We start from the raw sequence: 24,392 nt of genomic DNA on the forward strand, positions 1-24,392 counted from the left end.
GCCAGGGCCTCTTGGGACAGCAAGGGACACTGTGATTCACTGTTATACATTTATGGCTAGGGCTCCCAGAGCTGTCAGCTATAATGTCCTGTACTCACTATAGTATCACAGAAAGCCATTTTCTGAAGGAGCCGGTGACTTTCACTTGATCATGAAGAAAAAAAACCCCAAAATAACATGAGTGATGGTGTTGGAATCCTATGTAATCAGGGTGGAACAGATTATTGATATAGGAATATATCATATTGCTTCCTCATATAGCATCGTATCAGCCAATACTCTGGCAACAAATTAAACATAGACCAATAAAGGCCAATATAATTTCCTGGAGGAAAATGCTGACAGCCAATTGAAAAGGTGATACTAGAAACTGGATAAATGCTCATCTGAATTGCCTGTATCAATAGGGAGTTTTCATTTTTTAAACTATTATTTTCCCCTGATCATCAGTCAATGATACTAGCTGAGAAGTGATGGGAAAGTTCTAGTAATCGGCAGAAGTTGGATTAGCTAATTGATTTTTTTTTTTTTTTTTAATATTCAGTCCATCTCTACACTGACTATGAATATTTTTTTATTAAAAAACATGGCACACATGAACAAAGAAATTACAGCCAGTTTGTAAAAGTTGAAATTGCACTACGGTCATACACTGTATGTCTTTTTGTACATTATCATTTCATGTGTTGTCAAATTCTGACATGTCAAGATAGTGAATATTTTCCTAACCTATTTGGGGGTAATTTTTTACTTCATCAGTTACAGAGAAAATGTACTGTGCATTGTTGACTATTGTCTTGCAATATACCAAATGGAGTGTGCAATTACATAATCCTAAAAAGCTCCAATTTAAAAGGTGCATATGGTGATATGTTGGAGCTCTGGGCAAAACATTAAAGCCCCTAGATTTAAAAAAATAAATAAATAAAAAATAAATAAAAAATAAATAAATATATATATTTATATATATATATATACATATACATACACACACACACACATATATATATATATATATATATATATATATATATATATATATATATATATATATATATATATGATGAGTTGTTGTCTTTTTCAATACTAGTTAAATGTGTATGTTTAGTTGCAAAAATGCACATCAAAATGAAATTGTTCGATTAAATGTATGCTACCACTGTAGTTTAAGTCTAATAGTAGTTTAGGCCTAATACAGAAGTACCATTTATTGGGTTATGAAACATGTAAAATTATGTATACATTTCTGCTTGCCTTTTGTTAATATGGCAGATGAGATGATATTAATATAATAAGCCCATTACAGACAAACTAGACTGAGGTACAAAGTCAAAATAAGCTGCAGCAGTACTCATTAAAACAACATCAAATGGTAGACAGCGGTGTTAGAATATTGAAATGAAACTCACAGGAATAACATTTCATCTAACTGTTTTTCTACAGATAAACAGAGATGGTTATCACAATTATCTGAAATATAATTAGAATTATCTGAAATACTAGCAATATGACAATTATGTAATACTGAATAGTGGGGCCCATATAGTAATTGTATGTGGGATTCCCCTCTGCATAGCTTTCATTTAGTCGCTGTGATAGAGATCTACTGGTGTAACAACCTCTACAACAAAACTGCTTAATAATGACAGAATATCAGTGGAGAAACCGAAGTAGTAGTGGTTCATTTTTACACCTCAATGCGTGTGACCGAGTAACGGAAGCCAAGACAAGCTAACCTACAACTTTTCTTCATTCTAAAAAGACAAGAGGACGATAAACTACAAAAAAAAAAGATAGGAGGGGGGAATTAAGCAGAGGAAACCCCAAAAAGGAAACATGCATCTAGGCCACTGAGTCATATCCCCTGTGTTTTGCCTCTTCCTCTACTTTTTTTTTTTTTTCAAATATACACTGACAGTATAAATTATGTACATCATCACTGGGGTTAACACAGAGTGGGAGAGGGCCCATGGGTTTTAGGCCCTAGGATTTCAGCTTTTTATCCCCTGTAAAGTCTGCTCGCAATTAGTTTGGGAATTAATTCAGGCTCAGAACTTCACCTCCCCCTTCCTCTTTTAGATCTGTACTGATTCATACAAGGCTCGTTACACATAAAACAGAGAGAGTAAAAAAATAAAAAATTTTAAAAATCCCTGTGGAGGCCACACTTTAACCCACACAAATCACTTGAATGTAACTGCAACGCTTAAGTGCAAATGAATTTTAATGTCTGTCAATGAACTAAATGACCCTACATTAAACAAAAAAAATAAAAAATAAAAAATTATATATATATATATATATATATATATATATATATATATATATATATATATATATATATATATATATACGTCAGTAAGTTTAGAATCAGCCAGCAAAACAACTTGTCTCATCATGTGTCTACTCCCATGTGTTTAGTTTGTCAAACACATGCAACTTTTCAGGAAGTCACTTCTACTTTATTTTCATCATCTGCTGATTCTTTGTGCATTACTTTAATATTAGCAACTTTATTGCCACAATGTACATTACATGAAACTATATTGTACAAAAAAATAAAAATAATACTACTCCATCTACAGTCATGGAAAAAATATTTGACCATCCTTGTTTTCTTCACTTTCTTGTTAATTTTAATGGCTGGTACAACTAAAGGTACATTTGTTCGGACAAATATAATAATAACAGCAAAAATAGCTCATAAGAGTTTAATTCCAGAGCTGATATCTAGCCATTTTCCATGGATTTCTTGATAATAACCAAAATCACTTAAGTTCTTACATCAATAGCTATGGCATTGTACTGACAAAAAGTGCTTTTAGGCATTCCATTTTTTCTTTTCTGTCTGTTTTAGTCATATGATACACACAGGAGTTAGCACTTGATCGCATAACCATTGTTTATGATGACTTTTGATGGTCTAATAATTTTTTCCACGACTATACTTGATCTTCCTCCTGTCATTCATCTACTATCCAGGCTTGCTGTTCCTGGTGGGATGTATTCTGCAACCTCTCACACCCTGTCTCTCCGGGAAAGTGAACTGAGAAAAGATACCAGTTTTTTCTAGTACATTTTTACCGTGACTACATTTTCCACTTGAGCGGAGTTGCTGTCTCTTACTAGAACTCATAGATTAGAGGTTATGAACACTGCAGTCCACAAAGCAATGTGGGCCCTGTGTGGTGTCAATCAATAATTAATCAGGTAAATCTTTATATTGCAAATATTTGTCAGAAGAAAAGTAAGGGCCATAAATAATAAAGGGGGCCCTTTATTTAAAGCGCAGACCAGTATGTCAGTGTGACAGCAAGTCTGTTTGTATGAGAAAGAATAAGTGGAAATAGTAAGATTGTGTGATGATACACATGCGGGAAAAATAGCTATTCAATAGAAAACCTCAATAGGAAAAATAGCTATATTTTCCTTGCATGCTCTTATGCTTGAAAATTATATTCTTTATGGCATACTTTTTTTTTGTCATTTACATGGTGCTTTTCTTTATTTCACATGACATAGATGTCTAAAAATCTGCAGGATGTTAACAAAAGCAACCAAAGAGGAGAGCCAAAGTGGTAATTGTGTACAGAGGAGGGACAACACAACAAGCTTCAACCTAAAAGACAGGCTAGTTCTTTTGCATGAATCTTGTTTAGGGATTAAAGTTATAAAAAGGCATATTTGTTTATAACTGCAGTTGAAAAGTGCTTTCAATTTATCAAGATGTTGTACATTAATATTTCATGTTCCATCACATGCTTAATTAAACATTTGTGCAAAAGTTCTAAATAAAATCAAATATGAGCAACATCTATATATAGTATATAATTCAAACTGTCTTAAGAAATAGAACATTGTGGCCATGTGGTCATTTTGCATGCCTTTACTGAATTACTGGACAATGTGCACTATTATGTTATGTATGATTGTTGTGATGTGAAATGAGACATTAGCTATAGCACACAGTCAAATCACAGCATGTTGACTTTTCAGCTGTGTGAAGGAACATTAATATGAGGACAAATGGGTGATTTCCTAATAGTTATGTAAATATCTTTGGTGTTATGGTAATCACAAAGTGCAACAACAATAAAAATCTGTCTGTGACCACTGATAATAAAAATACAATGACCCCAGCTATCTTATCTGATTGTAATATTAGACTCCTTCCTGTTTCTTCACTGTAAACTGGATAAGAATAAATGACGGGCGTCCCCATGTGACAAGGCCCTGTGTCATACCAGGAAACAATAACTGAACATGGTTTATATGCAGGTTGCTGCGTGGCTTCTTTGATACTCCCATGGACTGATAGACATTTAACTATTTCCTCATTCTCCCTCTGGGATATCTCCCCCCTGCAAATACCCTAGAGTTTGCAGCGTTCTGGATTTGCAGAACTGCACATCTGTTTCATGTACATTTAGTCTGTATGATTGGAGCTTGTGTGTTCAAGAGAGGAAACGAAACGTAGAATGAGTGAGGAAGTGGTGGGGTGGGGTGTTGACTGGCAGACTTTCCTCCAAGTTACAGTTTAATTGGACAATTGTTTAGATCAACCTCAGGCTCTCTGTGCTCACAAAGGCATACAAAGCCTGCCTACAACATACTATTGAGCAAGAAAAGGGTGGAAAAAGTACTTGCTTTTGCTCTCATTGCTCTTGCTTTCCTCTTGAATTTTCTCTAATGCAAAAGTTAGCTGAAAGCCTCTGACAGAAAAAAAGTTAATGACAGAATGTAGGGGATGGCTATAGTGGTTGTGTTACTAAATTGGTCAACCAAAAGTGTTACTACTATAATTTATTAGGTTGCATTTAAAATTATTGGTGGCAAATTTTACAATAAATATGTTCAGTTAAGAGGACAGACTTAAATAAAACATGAAAGTCCAGTTTAGCCTGATTCTCCGCTAGCTGGTGAAAGGACGACACAATCTCCCCCAGATTCATCAGAGGCAAATCTGCACTTGACCCAATGGAGGCTGTCCAGTCACAGCATTAGGGCTGCACAGAGCTTGGGCAGAGGCCTATTTCTCTGGGGACTGGGGGATGGGATGGTTTTGGCATACGCTCTGGTGGCCCAACAAATGAGGAGTTATCTCCAGCATTTACATCAGGTTTGGTGGCAGCCAGAAAACAAAAAAAAAAAAAAAAAAAGGTTTGTGTGATCTTGTCAGGAAACATCATTCTCAAAAGTCCTGCATGGTTTGTTAACAGTATGGAGTCAAAACCTGCCATCAGTCATTAATAACACAACCATTGGCTACAAATGTGGCCCACCATCACATTAGTGAAATGTGCTTTATAATGACATTTAAAAGAAACACACAACAGGTTTGGAGAGATGTTCTAAAGGCACTGAATAGAAATTATGATGTAAAACTGTGAGACACAAAAGAGCTTTGGGCATGCAGAGGAAGCTCCCAAAATAGACCAGTGTGGTACAGCGTATTACCTCACCCCATTCACATCAGCAAACACGTCCATCACGATCATGTACCCTAAGCCTTGCCGACTTGCTCCATTCAGCTAAGCTAGCAGCACATACTGTAGTTTTCCCAGCTGGCTACATGCATGGGAGAGTCAGCAGAATGGAAACAAATTGAAGGCCTATGACATGACACTTTCAATTTTTTAAAGACCTCTATTACAGTGAACCAAGTAGTTCTAAAAATACTTGTGGCTAAGCCTTTTCCTTCTTCCTGCTGAGCTACATTAAGCCCCAGACCCAGGAGGGGTGGTGGTGGGCAGAGATATGACAAGGCAGCCATCAGCTATGGTGACGTCTCTTTGGGTGATGATGATGGCTGCTTGTAATTCTCCGGCACTTCAGCTTGGCCTAGTCATAGAAGAACAGACAGAGGCTTGAAGATTCTGGGGGTTGGAAAGGGTGTGTGTCTGTGTGTGTGGGTGGGTGGGGGGTTTGGGGGGTACAGAGTCATGGTCACAGCTGCAACCTCGCCAAAGGATTGAAGGCGCACTTCTAATGAAGGGCTGTAATCAAGTTGCTCATGCTAGCCTCCCACACCCAGAGCAACTGACTTGCCAAAATGCTTGTCTTATGACAAGAGCGTTTAATATGCTTGAGAAAAACAATGAGAGGAAGAGTTTAAGTAATATGTAACTCACGAGGAATGACATATTCAACAACCAATCTGTTCTGCATTTTGTATAACATATCAATATGTTGTGCAGGAAACAACTTAAGCCAGATGTCATGCTAGCAGAGAGCCTGTGAAAGGCATGAAGTGAGTAAAGGATGGCATGCAAAGCCAGACACACATTAACAGGAAAAAATAAATGCCATTTAATGTGCGCAATATCAGTGGAGGCGATATCAAGAACAGCTGCCCACACTGCTGACCAGATCAGAACCAGTGGTCAGACCAACATGGTTTTGTGTGGTGGAAGGTGGCAAGTGAACAGCAGAAGTGGCACACTCATTGAGGGGGCATTTGTTGATGAGACATCTGTTGGGCCATGACTTCCTCCCCTTTGAGACAGCTTTCAGTAGACCAGGGCCATGACTCAGGTCTGCACCAGCTGCTGGGTCATGACTCGATCCATTTCACATGTTTCCCTGTGCCTCCCATCATGGTCAGTATCACAAATACAGAGTTTCCATCTGATAAAAATGTCTGAGGGTGGCTTGGCTTTCATGGACATGTACAATAAGGTAATGTATATAGAATTAGAAACAATGGAGTGATTTTCCATATCATTAGCTTCATAGCATAATTGACTAAGCTATATATTTGGCCAAATTGTGATATCTGTGTAACTTTACTCTCCAAACACTGCTGCTTCATTTTGCATCATTGGCTATGTCCTGAAGAGAAGATGACTTAGCTATTATGCTATGAGGCTAACGATATGGGAGCCTGTTATTAAATTGTGCATTAACGCTGTTGAATGTGAAAATATCATGAAACGAAATCTGCATATTTTATTGTGGCGTAATTCATATTCTCTACAGCAGTATTTTTGATCAGCTGGACAACACTCTGTGTTCTTCCACATGGCATGAATGGATGGTAGAAAATTTACATGCTGGCAACACAAACAAACTTGGAGTAATTTTGATCAAGGGAACAGGAGAAGGACTCAGACCAGCCAAGAAAAAACAAGACACTTGTACCTAAAAATAGAGTTGTTTCAGTCACATGGATGTGATTGGGGTATCAAAAAAGTGTTTGATTTATAACCATAGTTTTAAAGTGTTTTTTTATTTATATGATTTTAGATGTTAACAGTTTATATTCTGTTGAACACTGAAATTTATGAATGAAGCTATTCATTTACTTAACAGGAAATAAGGTGAATCTTTACCTTGATGTGAAATGACCTAAGGTTTGGATTGAATCTGGATGGAGTTCAAGTACTGCATTGATGACCATCAGTAGAAGGCTTAAGAATGTATGGGCATATTGTGTACAATCCTCACAACTGAGTAATTAAATAAAGTGCTGCTGCAACAGCAGAATAATCCTGTTACCAAATATCTGCACTGGTTCTTTCTCACTAGCTTCACAAGACCACGATCAGACAGCAGTGCAGAGTTTTGCTGTCTTTTGAAATCATCATTAAAAGCAGTATGCATGAACACATCTGCTACTAGAGGAGAGATGGGGGTAGGGAGGGCATAATTCTCCTTGTCATCTGAGACAGCATTCCTATATTAGACATGCTAAACCAGATCACTGCAGAACATTAAGCCTGACAGCAGCGTTTTAATATTTGATGCGCTTTGCTACTGTGGCATAAACCACCAAACTGTGTACCACCAGCTAAACTGACAATTTTATAATGTATTTTTCAAAAGTCAGCCCTCCATCACATGGAAGTAGAGAAGTTCATCACTCTTAAAGAATTGTGGAAGATGCCGAAGTGGATTAGTCAGCAGGAAGAATGAATGTACATTTGTACTGGTGATTTCAACAGGTTGCCCAAGATGCAAAACAAAATCTGCAGGACTCCTACACTAGCATCAAAGTTTCACCTTTTGGAAAATATCATTATGGCTGTCACTCAGAGCCTCCGTAGCCCACAGCCAGTAAACTCATTACAGGGCTGGTGCCAAGCTATAAGACATATGGGCCTTCCAGCGCTCCTGTCATGGTTATTCGACAGCAGAGCAGGTAAACTTGTTAACTTTGACATCTACATGACCCTAGTCAAGATGGGGAGGAAGAAGCAAGAGACACAGAGTTTGCTACAGCATAAGTCGAGATGGAGGAGGTTGTCCAAAGTATTGTTTTCAGTACTAATTAACATAAGACCTGGTTCTGTAAGATTACTAACTGGCCTATATAGCTTCTTGTTCTTAATTAGACAGGTCAGGACACACAACTGAGAACAAAAGCGATTGTAGCATGCAGTACAACACATTACAGTAGGTGAAATGTAGAGGCTAAAAGAGATGCAAAAAGGTTAGGCCTAATGTAAAATAAAATAATCCTTTAATAGCCCCACAACAGGGAAATTTTCCAGTTATACACAGAGACAGATGCCGTACAGCTGCAGCTGTCAGTAATGAATTCATTCTTATTTTAAGTTTCAACCGTATAACAACAGGCCTCGTGCATACAAGAGTCACCACCAGCATAAGAGATCCACAATGTGGATTTCAACCTGTGCATTAGACATGGGATGCAATTCACATGGTGCTTTGGCTTCTTTCTAAGCAAATTAAAATCTTTATGTGGATTGTCTGCCTCCATGGATGCAAATCCTCTGATCACTGTATTGAGATTAAATTAATTTGGTACAAATGTACCTGGAAGGTATGGTGGTGGTTCAGATTTAAAGAGGAAAAGCATTCACCAACACTTTTAGTTTTTATTTTTATAACTTTACCCAGGATTTAAGAAATGGTTTTAAGAACAGAGAATGCATTAGGGCTCCTGCTTGGTGTAAACCTTGCACAACCAATGTCAAGTATGTTGGTAGGGTTACGCACTAAGCTGGGTAAATGCACTTGCACACATGATAAGTTTTATGGATTCTAGTGTTATAGTGGGAAAAAAAACAAAGCTTAGTATTAGCATGTATAACAAACTGGCTGTAGATTGGCTGGAATTTGAACTGGTTCTGAGTAAAAGTGGGCTGGGGTCCTTAATGTTGCCTCAATGTGAGTGTGTCTGGCTCACATCCACCCACCCCCTATCTGTGACAATCACATCAGCCAATTGTCAAGAGCAGCTGATATGTCCTCTTCCTGTGCATTTATCAGCATGCATGCAAACAACACTGGTGGTGTTCAAACAGATTTGTGCAAATTCATGAGAAGACCCCTGGATAACATCTCAATAATCTCTGGCAAAGCTCCATAAAAAGAGACCAGTGTTAGCAAATATCCATATTTCTGCCTAAGAAAGAATGTGAGGTCGTTGTCACATTAGAGATCTCTATCACCCAGCATTACAGTGAGTACCAAACCAAGGAGATGAGTACACATATCTTTCAAAAACACACAAACAATATAATATAGTCCGATGTTTGTGGATTGCGGTGTTCAATGCTGTGCAGCTGCTACACGGCATTTTATTTATTCATTCATGTGCAGAGTTACAAAATTATCTAAGTCAATTGTACAAGCCCTGGTCTGTCCCAAGTAGACTAGAGTAGTTCTGTACATCTAAAACGTAGTCTCCCTGGCGATTGAGCCCTTATGTATAAGTAATATATGCATTAATGCAGTTTCTTTTTACTGTGTATATTTTTATTTTATTCTATGGACCTAGTTTTTGAGTCTTTAATAAAGCTTGAACATAAACTCAAATACACTATAATGTGTGTTATATGATTTCTTTGCCTTTTTGACTCAAAAGTCTCATACTACATCGCCTACACTATATATAAAAAAGCCCTTATCTCACCAGATGCTATAAACTTCACCTGGGTCCAAGTGTACAAAAGATATCTCGCATGCCATAACCTCTGTGCGAGCCAAACTTTGCTCCTACCAGCATCCATTCTGCGTCAGTACATCAGTTTGCGCGAGTCAAACTTAGACAATGAGCCTCCTGTATGTGCAGTCCTGTTTTAACCATGCACCGTGTTGCTGTTGGTACAGCACATGGCATAATGGCAAAAACAATATTCCTCCATAAATGATCATCATAATAATTGCACAAGTCCTGACAGCTAGAATTAAATTATGTCTCACTTGTTTTCACAGACATTTGACTTTATCACTGACATCAATTACTCAGCAATTCCTACTGACACTACTTAGTCAGCATTATGGAGTAAATTATTCCACAAAACAAGTATAGGTGAAATGAGTAAAGCAGATTTCACATCCACACTAGGCTATATATCTCCTCAGTGCACCACAATAAGAAGTCAGACAAAGTCAATGGACATAATCTCAATGACACGCAAGTTCAATGTCATACATAATGTGGGATCAAATTCTAGTGAATCCTTGGCTTGAAATTGCGTGGGCAGTCTTCTTAAAATAAATCTTTGCAAATGACACAGTTTAGCATTGAACCAAGAGTCTGCTGCCTCTCACTCATGCGCTCCACACACACAAGAGATGACATCATGTTGGGTCAGCTTGGGTTTTAGTGCTCAGCTTGCTATCTACATCTGCCATTTCGAGCGCGTCATGTTAGCCTACATTTACTTTTAACACGGGTTATTTAACGGGTCACAGACCTGCATGCTGGAGGTGATCTCTCGTTATGATCACGCAAGCAAACGGTTGTGAAATAAAGACGCGGGGGGGGATTGTCTTTGTGCATGAAAGCAATATTGCAAAAAAATAATAATAATAATAATAAGAAGAAGAATTTAAAAAAAATAAGAATGAAGAATGAGATAAGAAAAGATGCATAGAATGAGGAGTGCGGAGAGACGTAGTAAATATAGTAAAAAAAAAAAAAAAAAAAAAAAATACGGCTCAGGTCATGTGTGGTGGACGTTACACCGTCACAACCGGAGCCATTGTGACTGAGGAATGATAGTAAAATCTCACTCACAACAATGTAGGATGAGATGGACGGAACCACAGGCATTGTGGATGTGACGGACTTCAGCACAGACTGACCCACATTACATGACAAGGCTGGAATAACACGGCGGACAAGTTTACACCGCATCCAGTCACCTTGTCGGTGTTTAAACCCCCCCACCCCCCCCAACGAACACTTCATTACAACCTGTCATCCCCCTTTTTTTTTCACCCACCGTTTTTACTCACCCCCTTGAGGGAACAAACCAAAAGAAAAGCGCTGCTTCCTCGTCAGTTCGGGGACGTAAATATCCACATTAGTGCGTAGATTTGGAGCAGGTGCACACACACATACACACATCAATAAACAAACATACACTTGGTTCAAAACCGTTAAAAAGCAAACCTACGCACTTAACCCCGCGAGCCCCGACGCTGGTCCCTCTCTCTCTCTCTCTCTCTCTCTTTCTCTCTCTCTCTACTCACCACCTTCCGAGTAGTGGCGTTAAAAAAAAAAAAAAATGTCAAAAGCAGGCAGCGGTGCTCATTTTCTACCTTCAGGTGTCACCTAGAAGCACTGCTACGGATTTCTGTGTACTTTTACCGCTTTGACATTTAGCTTACAGTAGCATAGCCGTTGAGCCAAGAGGAAGTGTCATCCCTGTCTGAGAGCGCGAGGCTAGCACGAGCCGCCGCTATAGCCGTCGCGCGACAACAAACAGTGACAGCAACACAACAACAGACAGAAAAAAAAAAAAAAAACAACACAGCTCACCTTGTGTCAAACTAGTCCTAGGTGTAAACCAGGCGCACTTGAAGAACATTTAGTCCCACTCTGAGGATGTCCGTGTGACTTTGCGAAGTGCTGTCAGTTGGTGTGGACTTCCTGAATGACGGAGCAGCAGGAGCACAACCCCTAGCCCGTGTTTGACAGCTCCTCTGACAGACAGGCGGAAATAAAGTTGTCTGGTGGAGCCGGGGGTCCGCACAAGGATGCGCACTCCCCACACTGACACACACTGATAAGACTTATTTCAATACTGACTGTTTTCTCAACCCTAGTATTTTTACAAACAACTGATTTACACAAATCACATGCAAAAATAACCACCAATAACACCCTATCCCTGAATGCTTATTTAAATAGTAAGTGATGACATAAAAGTTAACAGCCAACAATCCTACACCTTATTTCCTGTGCAAATCATTAAAGATGCATGATCTGAGTCATCCCGATTCTGTTGCGACTTCACTCACCGCAAACCGGCTCTCATCCTACATTAATTTAGTACAATGCTGCCATCTGCTGCTGCTTCTTTGAAGTTCAGACATTTTTTTTTGTCCATTTATTACGCCGGTGTCCAAATAAAATACATCCAGATAAAAAGGATAAAACTTTATCAAGTTTGAGTCACTAATAAAGACAAATTAAGTCAAAATTCTGGTTGGATGTAGTTTTCAAGATACATTCTTGGGTCAAAAATTCTGATAGTTAATAAGAACATGGGTATTACTCATAAGGAATGTTGAAGATCTACTTCAAAACACTGTCAGCATATTACAATACATTAACCTTTTAGTTTTTGTTTTTTCTATTGGAATATTTATAAATATATTGTATAAATGTACACAAACCAATATATTTGTGTAATAACACTTAAGCATATAAAATGAAAACATCAGTTAAACAGCATTTTTGTCATATGGTTTCCAATTCATCTTACTATAGTATGCATATATAGCCCTTTTTATCTCTAATGCAGATTAAATACATACATACATACATACATACACACACACACACACACACACACACACACACACACACACACACACACACACACATACATACACACACACACACACACACATTCATGCATACACACATACATACATGTTATTACACTGTTGCCCATAAAGTTACAATAAAATATGTTTACCTCTTCTTATTAAATATTGTACCAATGTGATTTATTCTTGATAGATAAAGTGTAACTGGGCTTGTAATCATTGCACCAGGTCAAAGGTGATTACTGATGCATATAATTAGGAACAAAAAAAGGAATGTGTCTGAAAACAAAACCATTCCAACTTTATGAGCAACACTGTAGATATAGTTCTTATTACAACCAAATTACTTCAGTAAAAAGCTAAATGCCTGCATCTGCATTCTATTTATTTTATTTCTATTAGATAGGGGTAATAAATGTAGGTCCTACACAGAGAAATACATTTTGTGTAGTATATACTTTCTGTGGGGGAAACTAAATACTAAAATAGTCTATTATTCACAAGAAGGGAATGCTCCACATATCTCATCTTCAAAACTGCACTTGAACAGGATCTGAAAGCAAACCAGTCTTGTGAGCATTTTAACTCATAACCATTTTAAGTGTTCTAGTTTTATTGTCTTGTTCTGTTAGTGTTTTATTTGTATGTTTTAATTGTGTCTTTGTGTGCCTAGTGACTAGGAAGATTAGCACATTAGTTATAATACAGCATATTAACATTTGATGTTTTCTCAGAACAAATGTTCATCACTGTGCCCTGTCCCTATCAAATAAACTAATTATTTAAAATATAGGCATTGTTACTTGTAAAAGTACGCAAGTAATGCAATGTATTAGGACATATATAGGACGTAGCCATATTAGCTAATTTGCAGTCCTTTAACCCTGGTTAGGAATTTAACAGAAGGACAAAAATCAACAAAGACTACACATTTGATGAAATACATACACACTGACACAGATCAGGGAAACAGCCAAACCTTAAGTTGGGTCCTTCATACAAAATAAAGCACTTTAAGAGCATCATTGTAAAATTCCTTTTCAATTTTCAACAGATATTTGTAACAAAGCCATTTAAACATCTTCATGTGAAAACTAAATGATAATCTGGACTGCACAGTGCCTATTAGTGTGAATAAAATTACAAAAATATTTCCCTGCTCACATACGTATTCCTCTCAGATTAGTAGTTGATATCACACAATTTAAAAGTCCACATCTTATAACAGGCCAGAGGATTAATGACTACATGTGGTAATGACAGCACAGTGAACGGAGTTTAATAAGCTTTGATGGTAGTCATATTCAGATGTGTCAATGCCTGTCTCATCTGTTCTTTCAATATTGTTTGTTTTGCATAAAATATACAGGCCTCTCTCGAAGGCAGTGTAATGCCCGTGATACCGCTGCTTGCCTAATACCAATGGTTTATGCACAATTCATCTGGCAAAACAATACAAATGTGAGATGTTATTGCTGATTGTACATGAGAACTGATATTAGAGGGGAAGACGATATGATAAAATTATAGAGAAATATTCAGCCAATTCTTAAAAATATTTAAAATATGCATATGTATTCATATGTATGTCTTGTGGCGGTGAGTTGTTCACTTTAACATTGTAATTTACATAGAAGAGTAGCGTTAGTTACTCCAGTAAGTGTAACTAACACAAGTTAAAGATTCCCTTTTTGGCACAGAGGGGTCTGGTCATCCACATCTCCATTTCCCGAGAGGATGTCCAATGTGTTCTTATCAAATGCAGCCTGGGAAAAAGATATTTTATGTATTGCTCATCACATAGCCGTGTAAAAACTTCATGTGGTGATGTATCTGCGTGCCAGCTATGGATATACGGAGCCGGGAGCCAAAAACAAAGAAACCAAAGATTTTATGTGGGCCACAACAATGCCTGCTTAAATACATAAAATAAATATTAATACAACCATCAATAGCACATTTATTATTAAATAATATTGTTTCTTTTCTATATGTTTAATTTGAATTCTTTTAATTATTAATTACAAATAATTTTATCCTTTCACGCTGTAAAAGTACTGACATTGTGGACAGGCATATGAATGGGCAACTTAACACTCAGAGGTCCTGTCAGTTGTAGGCGCTGTTCCAAGGTGCAAAACACAAATCGATTGTTTATTTTGTGTTTGTTTACATTTTCCAAGTGAAATGGCTTCTACTTTGCTATCACCTATGGTAGATTACTACAACGACGAGGAGGAACTTGACAGTGTGGATGACGACGATGATCGGAGCTTCAGAGGAAGAGACTCAGAAGAAGGTACGTTAAACGGAATTGACCAAAACCTCTGTCCGCTGGGCTCGGTCTACTTGTTGGGAAAGAAACGGAAACATACTAGTATTGCACTAACTGTGCTGCATCTTAAGAGCAACGTTTAGTTACAGCTTTGGATAGAGTTTTTTGTAGCAGGTCCTCATGCATTGCGGAAGGAACTAGTTAGGTACATATATATATATCAAAAATGACAGCCCGTTCATATTGCTCGTGCGGTGTAACAATCTCCAACCACACGCGCTAAGCTAGCTAGCTAATATAACAAATTAGCTATCTGGATTTGGCAACACAAGTTTTGTTCCATCCACACACATTTCAAATTAATATATGTGAACCGTTTACACTGGGCAAATTGTTCAGTGACGCCTTCTGTCGGATTGTATAACGACTTAACACGATTATAGTGTGCTAACTAAGGTACTGGCTATCGTAATTATAGTTACTAGTGAGGCACAAAAGTACTGCCAGTTACTACCAATACTCTCAATACTGGCCACAGATGCTAACTGTATGGCTAAGTGTAGCCAATAAAACGCAAGTGAAGTACCCTGGACTGTCTTCCCGACTTAATCGTATTCACAATTTTAATAAGTTGTGTTTTGTGAGGAGACCATTATTAGCCAACAAGCTACGTAACGTTAGCTGCGAACATTGACAGGTCGCAGACAGGCGAAACCTTGCGTGCTGTGTCCACTGCGCTGCCCTTTTCACACCATTGGGTGAGACAGGACGGCTTGCAGTGGGAAGAAAGAAAGATAAGAGGACAGCAAGGCGATGACAGCACTTCAAGGTTGGGTAGTTTCTTGACGTTAGCTTTAACATTAACAGCTGGCTTATGTTTTTCCCTCTCTGACATGTTAGTGTTTCGGTTGTTGCTAACTCCGCGAGCAAGAATCGGGTTACTGTTAAACTGCAGACTGAGCTAACTTTAGCTAGCATATGAATGCTAACTGAAAATGAAAGCTGCTGTGTCAGCTTAATACGACTGGGCCTTACGCCTGCCTTATATCGGGTTTCGAAGGTAATGTCGACTGACCTAGCCGGTGCTTATAAACTTGGCTCTGAACTTTGCCACAGATAGCGCTACCCGAGGTTAAACAAGCTAACCTGGTCCTGTGAGTGTTGCCATTTAACTGACAGCGTTACCAAGTTAGCCGGAGACCGTTTCTGATCAGCCCCAGCGGGGTTGACAAAGTACAGCTATATTTCTAGACGTGTGGTAATGTCATTGGATTAGGACATTGATCATTGATTCTCAGATGTATCCACCCTACCTTCGTCTCGTTTAAGTTTTTTTATGTTGTCGATCGCTTATAACCTTTAATGACATTTCGGCAAAGTTTGGTATTCCTGGTACTAGGATCCAGAGGGCATTCCGAAGCACGGTGTACTCCATTACCTTACTGGTGCCACGCACGTTCTGTGATCTCACAGATCACTGTTGCACATCATAATTGCATGACAAGCTAAAAGAAAACAGCCAGTATTACTCCACACGACAGCACCCTGCAGCAATCATAATTAGTGTCATTTTAAACAAACAAAATAACTTCAGTTTTCGTGATTAAATAATTTGATATCTGTAGTGAGTCTGCTTTTCTTCTGTCCTGTTGTCCAGACACAGAGGATGCTAGTGAAACAGACCTTGCCAAGCATGACGAGGATGACTATGTGGAAATCAAAGAGCAGTAAGTTTTTTGCCAAACATGGATCAAGTTTTTTTGCGCTTAATCAAAATAATTTGGCAGGGTAGCATTTGAGTGCTTGCCTCAAGGTGGCTTGTAGTGAAAGAGATTGTGATTAGCTCTGGTTTCTTTCTTTGTAGAATGTACCAAGACAAGTTGGCCTCTTTGAAAAGACAGCTGCAACAATTACAAGAAGGTAATCACTCAGTGTTTTTAATGTTCTGATGATAGCTTGTGAAATGTCAATGGGTGTTATCTTGCTGGATTTGATGTTTTTGACTATGGGGGATTAGTCAGTCAGTTTCCACAACAAAAATCTGTGAATGTTTTGATAATAGATTCTTCAGTATTGGTAAATGTAGCTTCCTTTTTGCAGGTACACTGCAAGAATATCAGAAGAGGATGAAGAAGCTGGACCAGCAGTATAAAGAGAGGCTCAGAAATGCAGGCAAGTTGAAGCTGAGTCAAGAGAGGAGCTGCACCGCGCTGCTTATTTACACATGGGTGCATCTATGCTACTCATCCAACACATCCTACTCAACAGTTACTCACATAATTACAGCACTTACCTTATTAGTTTGGTTTGTACAGTCCAATGAGAACTCTGAAATTCAACAGTGAAAGGCAAATGGAGATTTTGCTGCTTGTTATACCTCCACATTGAGTAATTTCTTCTACGTTTTTGCGTTAAAAATCATATTTTTTTCTTTGTTTAATTTTACAGATCTGTTTCTCCAACTTGAGGTGAGTATAGTTGCTATGCTTTTTAGCTATCGTCAGTGAATAGTCTCCCTTTCATTCTCATGCCACCATGTCTGTCTCTCAACCCTCTACAGACAGAGCAGGTGGAGAGGAACTACATCAAGGAGAAGAAGGCAGCGGTAAAGGAGTTTGATGATAAAAAAGTTGAACTGAAGGAAAACCTCATTGCGGAGCTGGAGGAGAAGAAAAAGATGATTGAGAATGAGAAATTAACAATGGAACTAACAGGTGGTAAGGGACCAGTGTTCTTAATCAGGCAGTACATTCACAGGCAGTAGGAAGCAGTAATATGGTGTAAAAGTATGTTCAGTTTGTTAGTAATATTTTTGATTTATGTCTAGGTTACCTTTAATTACAAAGCAAGTCAGTGCTTTAAAACAGGTCTTAAGTAATCCTTCTTTTTTTCATTCATAGACTCTATGGAGGTAAAACCTATTATGACTCGGAAGCTGAGGAGACGGCCCAATGATCCAGTTCCAATACCAGACAAACGGAGGAAACCAGCACCAGATATCCTTACTGTAAACTTGAAGTGTCTGACCGGCCACTGTATGGAGCTGTTTATTTATCTACTAGAGGTCATTGTCATCTCATCTGGGGAACCAGGAGTGAGTCAGTAATTGTGTTTGCATAGAGTCCAATATTATATTTATGGTCAGTATAATAGCCTAGGTAAAAATCCTTATCTGGAGTTCAATAGAAAGTAACACCACCTAATAACAGTAACAATAAATAGCATGCTGTCTGTCATGCTGCTGCTGCACTACAATTTCCCAGATCAATAAAGTATATCTATCTATCTATGATGCCTTACCCCAAGTGTTTCTTGTTGGACTAAATATGTTATTTCTGCAGATGTTTGCCCACCACAGGAGAAGTATTATATGATTTGATTGGTACCTGTGAGCAGCAAAAAAAATCCATTCTGTTGACAGATTTAGCCAGAATACGACAAAGCCATTGACCAAATCAAAAAATTCTGGAAAAAACTGAATGCTGCCTGTTTCAAAGTTAAAACTCAAAATGGCAAAGTGTTTCTGACCCAGTTTTACAGCCTTGAGGATGACCTCAAAGAGATTGATTTAGAAGTTGGAAAGGGGAATTTGGGTTTTCTCTTGGTTCATAATGTAGAGTAAATAATCTAAAATAAAAAAGAGATTTAGGAATTTTAAATAACATTCTCACATCTATTAAAATTGATTTGGTGCTTGTTCAAAATCCGAAAATAATGAGTTTTGAAGTCTGCTGCTCAAATTGAAAACTTTGGCTTTGAGGCAGGTGGAACCACTTTGCACTGGTTACATAAAAGTCATATTTTGATGAAAAGGTTTGGAGTACATAAAGACATGATGTTTTACCCAGTGAGATTTTAACTAGAGTCACTCATGTTGACACAAAAGCACGTTGATGTTGATAAGTTTGTTAATATTCACTCTGTAAGTAGTCTTGCAAGCATTGGGGAAAAAAAATATTTTCCTTAACTCTCCATACCTCAGCTAAATTATTTGTTAACAGACGAACAGATCATGGAAGATCTGAGGACACTGAATAAGGTAATTGAATTAGTGTATTTCAAATTATACTCCTGCATAGACCTGTTTTCTAATAATATCCTTTTTAATTTTTTTTTATGTATGCACCTTCTCTACAGTTGAAGTCACCAAAACGGCCTGGTATGTCAACACTCACACTTTCGCAGTTCGTTTCCAGTCGTAATATTAATTGCACATTAGTTGTAATGTTTTGTTTCAACCCACATCCTTTCTTCTCCAGTGTCCCCATCATCTCCAGAGCATGTCCCCTCCACACCCATGGAGAACCCCTCCCAGCGTTATGAGGCTCGCATCGAGGAGGGGAAACTTTATTACGACAAAAGATGGTGAGTTTGATCAAAACCTTCAACAGGCAATGTCCATGTTTTTCCTTCTGTCACCACTAGATGGCATCATTGCCATAATACTGCATCTCCTCTGCAAGCAGTACACAGGGATGATGGTTTATTGCAGGGGTCTCAAACTCAGATCCTCGAGGGCCGGTATCCTGCATGTTTTAGATGTTTCCCTCTTCCAGCACACCTGACGGTCGTTATCAGGCTTCTGCAGAGCTTGATGGTAGGCTTATCATTTGAATCAAGTGTGTTGGAAGAGGGATACATCTAAAACATGCAGGATAGTGGCCCTCGAGGACCGGAGTTTGAGACCCCTGGTTTATTGGGTTTTCAAATTTTACAACTGCTCTGATGGCAGCCTCTGAATGTCAGGATAACAGAAAAAAAATAACTCAGGAGTCACTAAATAAGTTAAGGTACGCCATAAAAACACATATTCAGAGGAGGTGGTACGTTAGAACCAGTGCAGCATTTCATTTTGTTCAGGTTTGAAAGAGAATAAAAATGGGCCAATCACAGCTTATAATATCTTCAGCATAAGACACGTCTGTGCAAACGCTTGTTTTGAAGAAAGGCAACAATAAAAGAATTCTGCGTTGTGAGCTGCAGGACAGGCGGAGGAAGTTGAGGCGAGAGAGCAGCGAGGTGTGCACACTTTTGTTTCAAGGCAAAGTCTAATTTATTCAGTGCTAAAAAAAAGCACTACCACCGGAAAGCCCTCTCTGAGTGTAGCAGGGAGACACATACGTCATTATTCTTCGGTAGGCATTAATGATCAAATGCTTTGGTTGTTAGTGTTTTCCCTTGGGTTTGTTTTGTCCTCTCCATTTAAAATAAATGGTCTTTGTTTAGACTTTTTACTCCAATTATCTCTTTAGTGTCATCTCAAGAGGAATGCATCTTATTCAGTTGGGTAAATTTATGTATAACGAGCCCCACTTTTGTCTGCACTCATGCCCAACCCTTACTCCTCAAAGTAACTGTAGAATTAATGCTGTTTTATGTGTGTTAACGCCAACAGGTACCACAAAAGCCAAGCCATCTACCTGGAGTCAAAGGACAACACAAAGATTAGCTGTGTCATCAGCTCGGTGGGGACCAATGAGGTGAGCTCATCCAGCCTCTGTCATGTACGCTACTGGGTTATCAGTTTCAGCAATAACGGTGAAGATATTCAGTTATTGAATTCACAGGAGCTGTCTGTTGGCATTACCGTTTACATTTATTTATTAATACACTGCATTGTTTAAGTTCATCCTGATTGGGTAAACTATCCCAAACCTAAACCTGATGCTCAAATGTGTGTGAATTGTTTTACCTGATATGTCTTAAAATTTGGCTTGGCAGGCTTTTTAAAACTGAAATGACCTACAACAACTAAAGCAGATGCTAATGGCTGGTATGCTAACACTGCTATCAGCACATTTTTTAAGCCATTTAAATTTTATGTTCATGTAGACTTATGAATATGCCTTTAAACTAAATGGTCATTAACAGGTATTAAACATTTTAGGTCAGTATGGTTTTGGTCGATGGTGGATGTTTGGGTCTTTATGGCAGGGTTTCTGTGGGTCATTAAGAAGCATTAAATAGATTCTGTGAAAATGAACGCCTTAAATAGCCAGAGACATTACAAAATTAAATACACTCGATGGGAAAAAAACGCATCGTTATTCACAATTTATTTTGATTATATAAACATTTAATAATTTTGATCGGAAGTATAGTGTGATGATTGACAGGTGGAACCCTTTAATTGTCTATTGTTTATGGCTGATACACGAAGTCACAACACCAGATGCTTGGAATGCAACATTCTGTGAGCGTGTTCATGCTGTGGCGAAAGAGCCCAGGGAATATTAGCAATTGTTGGAAAAATGGGAAAATGCAAGTTTCAGCAAAAGTGATTGGAGGAGGAACTATTCAGAACCTGGTTAAAGCCTGTCAACACTTAACCGTCATAAAACTGTATCTGCAGTTGGACATGGGCATGAAATTTGTTTAAAGTGGTATTAGAAAGGGCATTAAAAAGCATTACATTAGATTTGCTGATACCTGCAGAAACCCTGTATGGGTTAATATTATGTTTATTGCAATGCAATATTATACCATTCATTGTCATTGTGGTTTTGGAGTCAAACCCCTGTTTGCAATAAAACAGTTGCATTCACTACTTTTGTCCATATAGTGTATTTTCAGAAGGGTTGATTGACCAAAATGTGACTGACAGGTGTAATAACCAGTCACTGTCAAGAATCAATCTAATGCCCCCACTGTGCAGATCCAAAAATAGTAACATGGTAGCTCCCTTACCTGTGGCATCCTGGGGTTTTTCTGCATACTGTATCTTTAATGAATTATACTGAATGCAGCCTCTGTGTCTTGCCTCATTGTAGTATATCTGTAGTTTTAAATGTATTCTTTCTGCTTTTTTCCTGTCGGTGTTGTCTAGATTTGGGTGAGGAAGACGAGTGACAGTACAAAGATGAGGATCTACCTGGGGCAGCTGCAGAGAGGAGCATTTGTTATCCGTCGACGGTCGGCTGCGTGAAATATTACCCCTCCCCTCTGCTCCCCTCAGCCCCCATCTGTTCATCTATTCATCCATCCACCCACTCACTCATTCAGTTTCCCTCTTTGCGTCTCAGTCGAATCTGACACGCGGTCTCTTATTCCTCAGAGTCTCCCCCCACCCCCCCACCACGCCTTCACTACACACACTGTGGCCAAGGATATGTCATTTACTTTTATGTTCTTCCACATTAACCACATGCTAATGCAGAAAAATGGAGGCATTCAGCTTTATTTGTCACTATGTGGCAGGTACGTGAAGGAGGTCAGTGTCAGAAAGGAGCCTTCGTTTTCCTTTTCATCGTCCTGCCATTATACGTCTTAGGTTTACCATCCAGTCACATTAACACTTAAGTTATTTTTCAGTCTCATATTGACCCAGAGAAGCTCCACTGGTGTTTGTTTTTTTGAGTATCAGTGATCCCTCAGCTCAAAGAGTTGTATCTGAAATCATGCTTTCTCAAAAGCCTTTTGCACTGTTACAGTTACAGTTAAAACCTGTTTAAGAGTCCTATGTATTAAACCTTTAATTTCATATTTGGAAAATGTGTGTTGAATTTTTTTAAGTTGCTGTCATTTGATGTCTTTTGTCGTCTGATTTCTCTCCATATGTGAACAACCTGGGCTAATTCAGCTGAACTTGCATGTGGAGCGTTAAGTGGACTGTTGATTTATACTGTGTTTCATTTATTAAAATATTTCTGACTTTGATAAAGACGGTTATCGTGTTAATGATTCTAACTCGCACATACACTAAAATTTCAGTCCTGTCTCTCTTTCTGTGTCATCTGTTGGGAGACATTTATCTACATGACATTGATATGCCAGCGACTAAATCACCACACAGTTCCCATCCCTCCGCCTTGTAAACAGCTGAATTATTTGGCATTCAGCGCGGCTCTCCTCCAGCCCAGCAGCCTGCTTTTCCCCTCTTGTGTGTCCTGCCGGTTTAACCGGATGGCATGTTTCACTTTGCCTGACTTAATGACACAGCCTGACAAGGAGGGCAATTACTGTTTTGCCATGCTGCACAAAATGCAGGGCTCATCTCAAAAGGCTCATAGTCCACACAAGCCATCAGGTGTGATTGCTCTGTCTCTTGCAAAAGCATGAAATGAGCTGATGGTAAATGTGGTGCCTGTCTGCACCCTTTATTGCATCCTATGTCTTTTTATTTTTTCAGGCCAGACTAACTTCTACTAACTCGATGTGAGGCGTATGGTCTATGGATTTTTTTCTGTGTTTCTGGGTCAAAGACGAACGGCATCGGTTTCATATCTAACCACTGTGTCTCTTCACAGTTGGACCGTTTTAATTGATTTGGGATCAATAGCTCATTATGAGGGTTTCCCCACCATGTATCACTATTAAATAGGAGTTTTGGCGAGAGTGAGAATGAGGCAGATGCTAATAGTTTTATGTGATCTGAAAAGCTTTTCTCACCAGTTAGTGTTTCTTTCACATATCTTAAACCTGTCTGAACATATACAGCTGACTCACACTGAAGTGGTGTATAAATAACCAGCAGTGGAAGACGTATCCGGTTCATTTACTTAATTAAGGTGCTTATACCACACTGACAACACTATTAGATGCAAAATTTACCTTTCTATTTAATGTTTTTTCTTTGTTATTTACCACTGATGCATTGTGTTTCATTTTACTGCTCACTTGAAGTATTTTATTAAGTATAGGATGGTTCAGTGCATCATATTCCAAAAGATCACTAATTGTTTGTGCTGTCACTGTCCTGTGAGAGCCACTTAATGCTAAAAAGTCAACATTTCATGCGCTCCCAGCCCTGTCTTCAGCTTTGTGACAAGGCACTTTTCAGCTAATCCAAAATACTTTCAATATCTCTGAGGAGTGACAGCTCTGGCTGGCTTGTCTGAAAGTGTAATTCCATTACTCACAACCACTCTTGTGAATCTGGTATCTCAGGAAATCTTCAAGGGATTTCTTCAAACTTGGCACAAACGTTCACTCAGACTCAAATCGCTAAAGGTCAAAGCTTTTGGCCATCACTCAAGAATTTATAGGCTAATTATGACAAAGTTTTACACAATAAAATGATGATGCGATGACATTTTACATCTACAAGATCGTCTTTGCTCTGATCTCATGGTGTTTTGCAACAAGAGATGGTGTAAACAGCATGTTTCTAACTAGAGTTATATTGTAAGAACTTCCATTTCACTGAAAAACATATACTTAACCCTCCGTTTAATTCCCTCAGTCTGAATGTTGCTTGAGCAGACATAAATTTAAACTTCCACTCGAGTGACTGGCAGAGGCATACAGTTCCAACTGCAAGGTGGTAATTCTAGTTCTCATCATGTTCTGTCACATAACTTACTCCAAGTGCCCTGCACTCAAAAACAATCATATACAACATAAACGTCCTTTCACTGAGCTGTTC

General features: G+C 38.5%; 2 protein-coding genes across 5 annotated transcripts in view; one reads left to right on the forward strand and one right to left on the reverse strand.

Annotated features, from left to right (window-relative positions):
- Window positions 1-11,973, reverse strand: part of taok3a (TAO kinase 3a) — a 104,877-nt gene extending 92,904 nt beyond the window's left edge. Inside the window, exon 1 of one of the 2 annotated variants that reach the window (XM_030142928.1) lies at window positions 11,738-11,973. The gene's annotated coding sequence lies outside the window, so the exon portion shown is untranslated. Of the gene's footprint in view, window positions 1-11,211; window positions 11,338-11,737 lie in introns of those variants that run through there. The other variant, XM_030142929.1, reaches the window with a different exon arrangement.
- On the forward strand, window positions 7,377-22,688 carry suds3 (SDS3 homolog, SIN3A corepressor complex component). Of its 3 annotated transcripts, none has more exons than XM_030142934.1 (12): window positions 7,377-7,380; window positions 16,280-16,286; window positions 16,872-16,948; window positions 17,129-17,200; window positions 17,477-17,496; window positions 17,589-17,745; window positions 17,929-18,024; window positions 19,006-19,067; window positions 19,166-19,187; window positions 19,288-19,393; window positions 20,424-20,508; window positions 21,855-22,688. In XM_030142934.1, the coding sequence occupies exons 3-12, from the start codon at window positions 16,894-16,896 to the stop codon at window positions 21,951-21,953; spliced, it is 774 nt and encodes a 257-aa protein (XP_029998794.1). In that variant the 5' UTR covers window positions 7,377-7,380; window positions 16,280-16,286; window positions 16,872-16,893; the 3' UTR covers window positions 21,954-22,688. The 3 variants fall into 3 exon arrangements, with proteins under 3 accessions (XP_029998794.1, XP_029998792.1, XP_029998793.1); XM_030142932.1 differs by lacking the exons at window positions 7,377-7,380; window positions 16,280-16,286 and adding exons at window positions 14,853-15,052; window positions 16,686-16,755 and having other exon boundaries at window positions 16,893-16,948; XM_030142933.1 differs by lacking the exons at window positions 7,377-7,380; window positions 16,280-16,286 and adding exons at window positions 15,130-15,857; window positions 16,686-16,755 and having other exon boundaries at window positions 16,893-16,948.
- Window positions 22,689-24,392: the final 1,704 nt, after the last annotated feature.

This window comes from Sphaeramia orbicularis, chromosome 9 (genome assembly GCF_902148855.1).
Source record: "Sphaeramia orbicularis chromosome 9, fSphaOr1.1, whole genome shotgun sequence".
Classification (NCBI taxonomy): Eukaryota; Metazoa; Chordata; class Actinopteri; order Kurtiformes; family Apogonidae; genus Sphaeramia; species Sphaeramia orbicularis.

Coding starts and splice junctions, on each gene's coding strand:
- suds3 (XM_030142932.1), top strand. CDS start 14,941: ATGGCTTCTACTTTGCTATCACCTATGGTAGATTACTACAACGACGAG. Junction 17,497..17,588: donor ATCTGTTTCTCCAACTTGAG/GTGAGTATAGTT, acceptor AACCCTCTACAG/ACAGAGCAGGTGGAGAGGAA. Junction 18,025..19,005: donor ACGGAGGAAACCAGCACCAG/ATATCCTTACTG, acceptor AACTCTCCATAC/CTCAGCTAAATTATTTGTTA.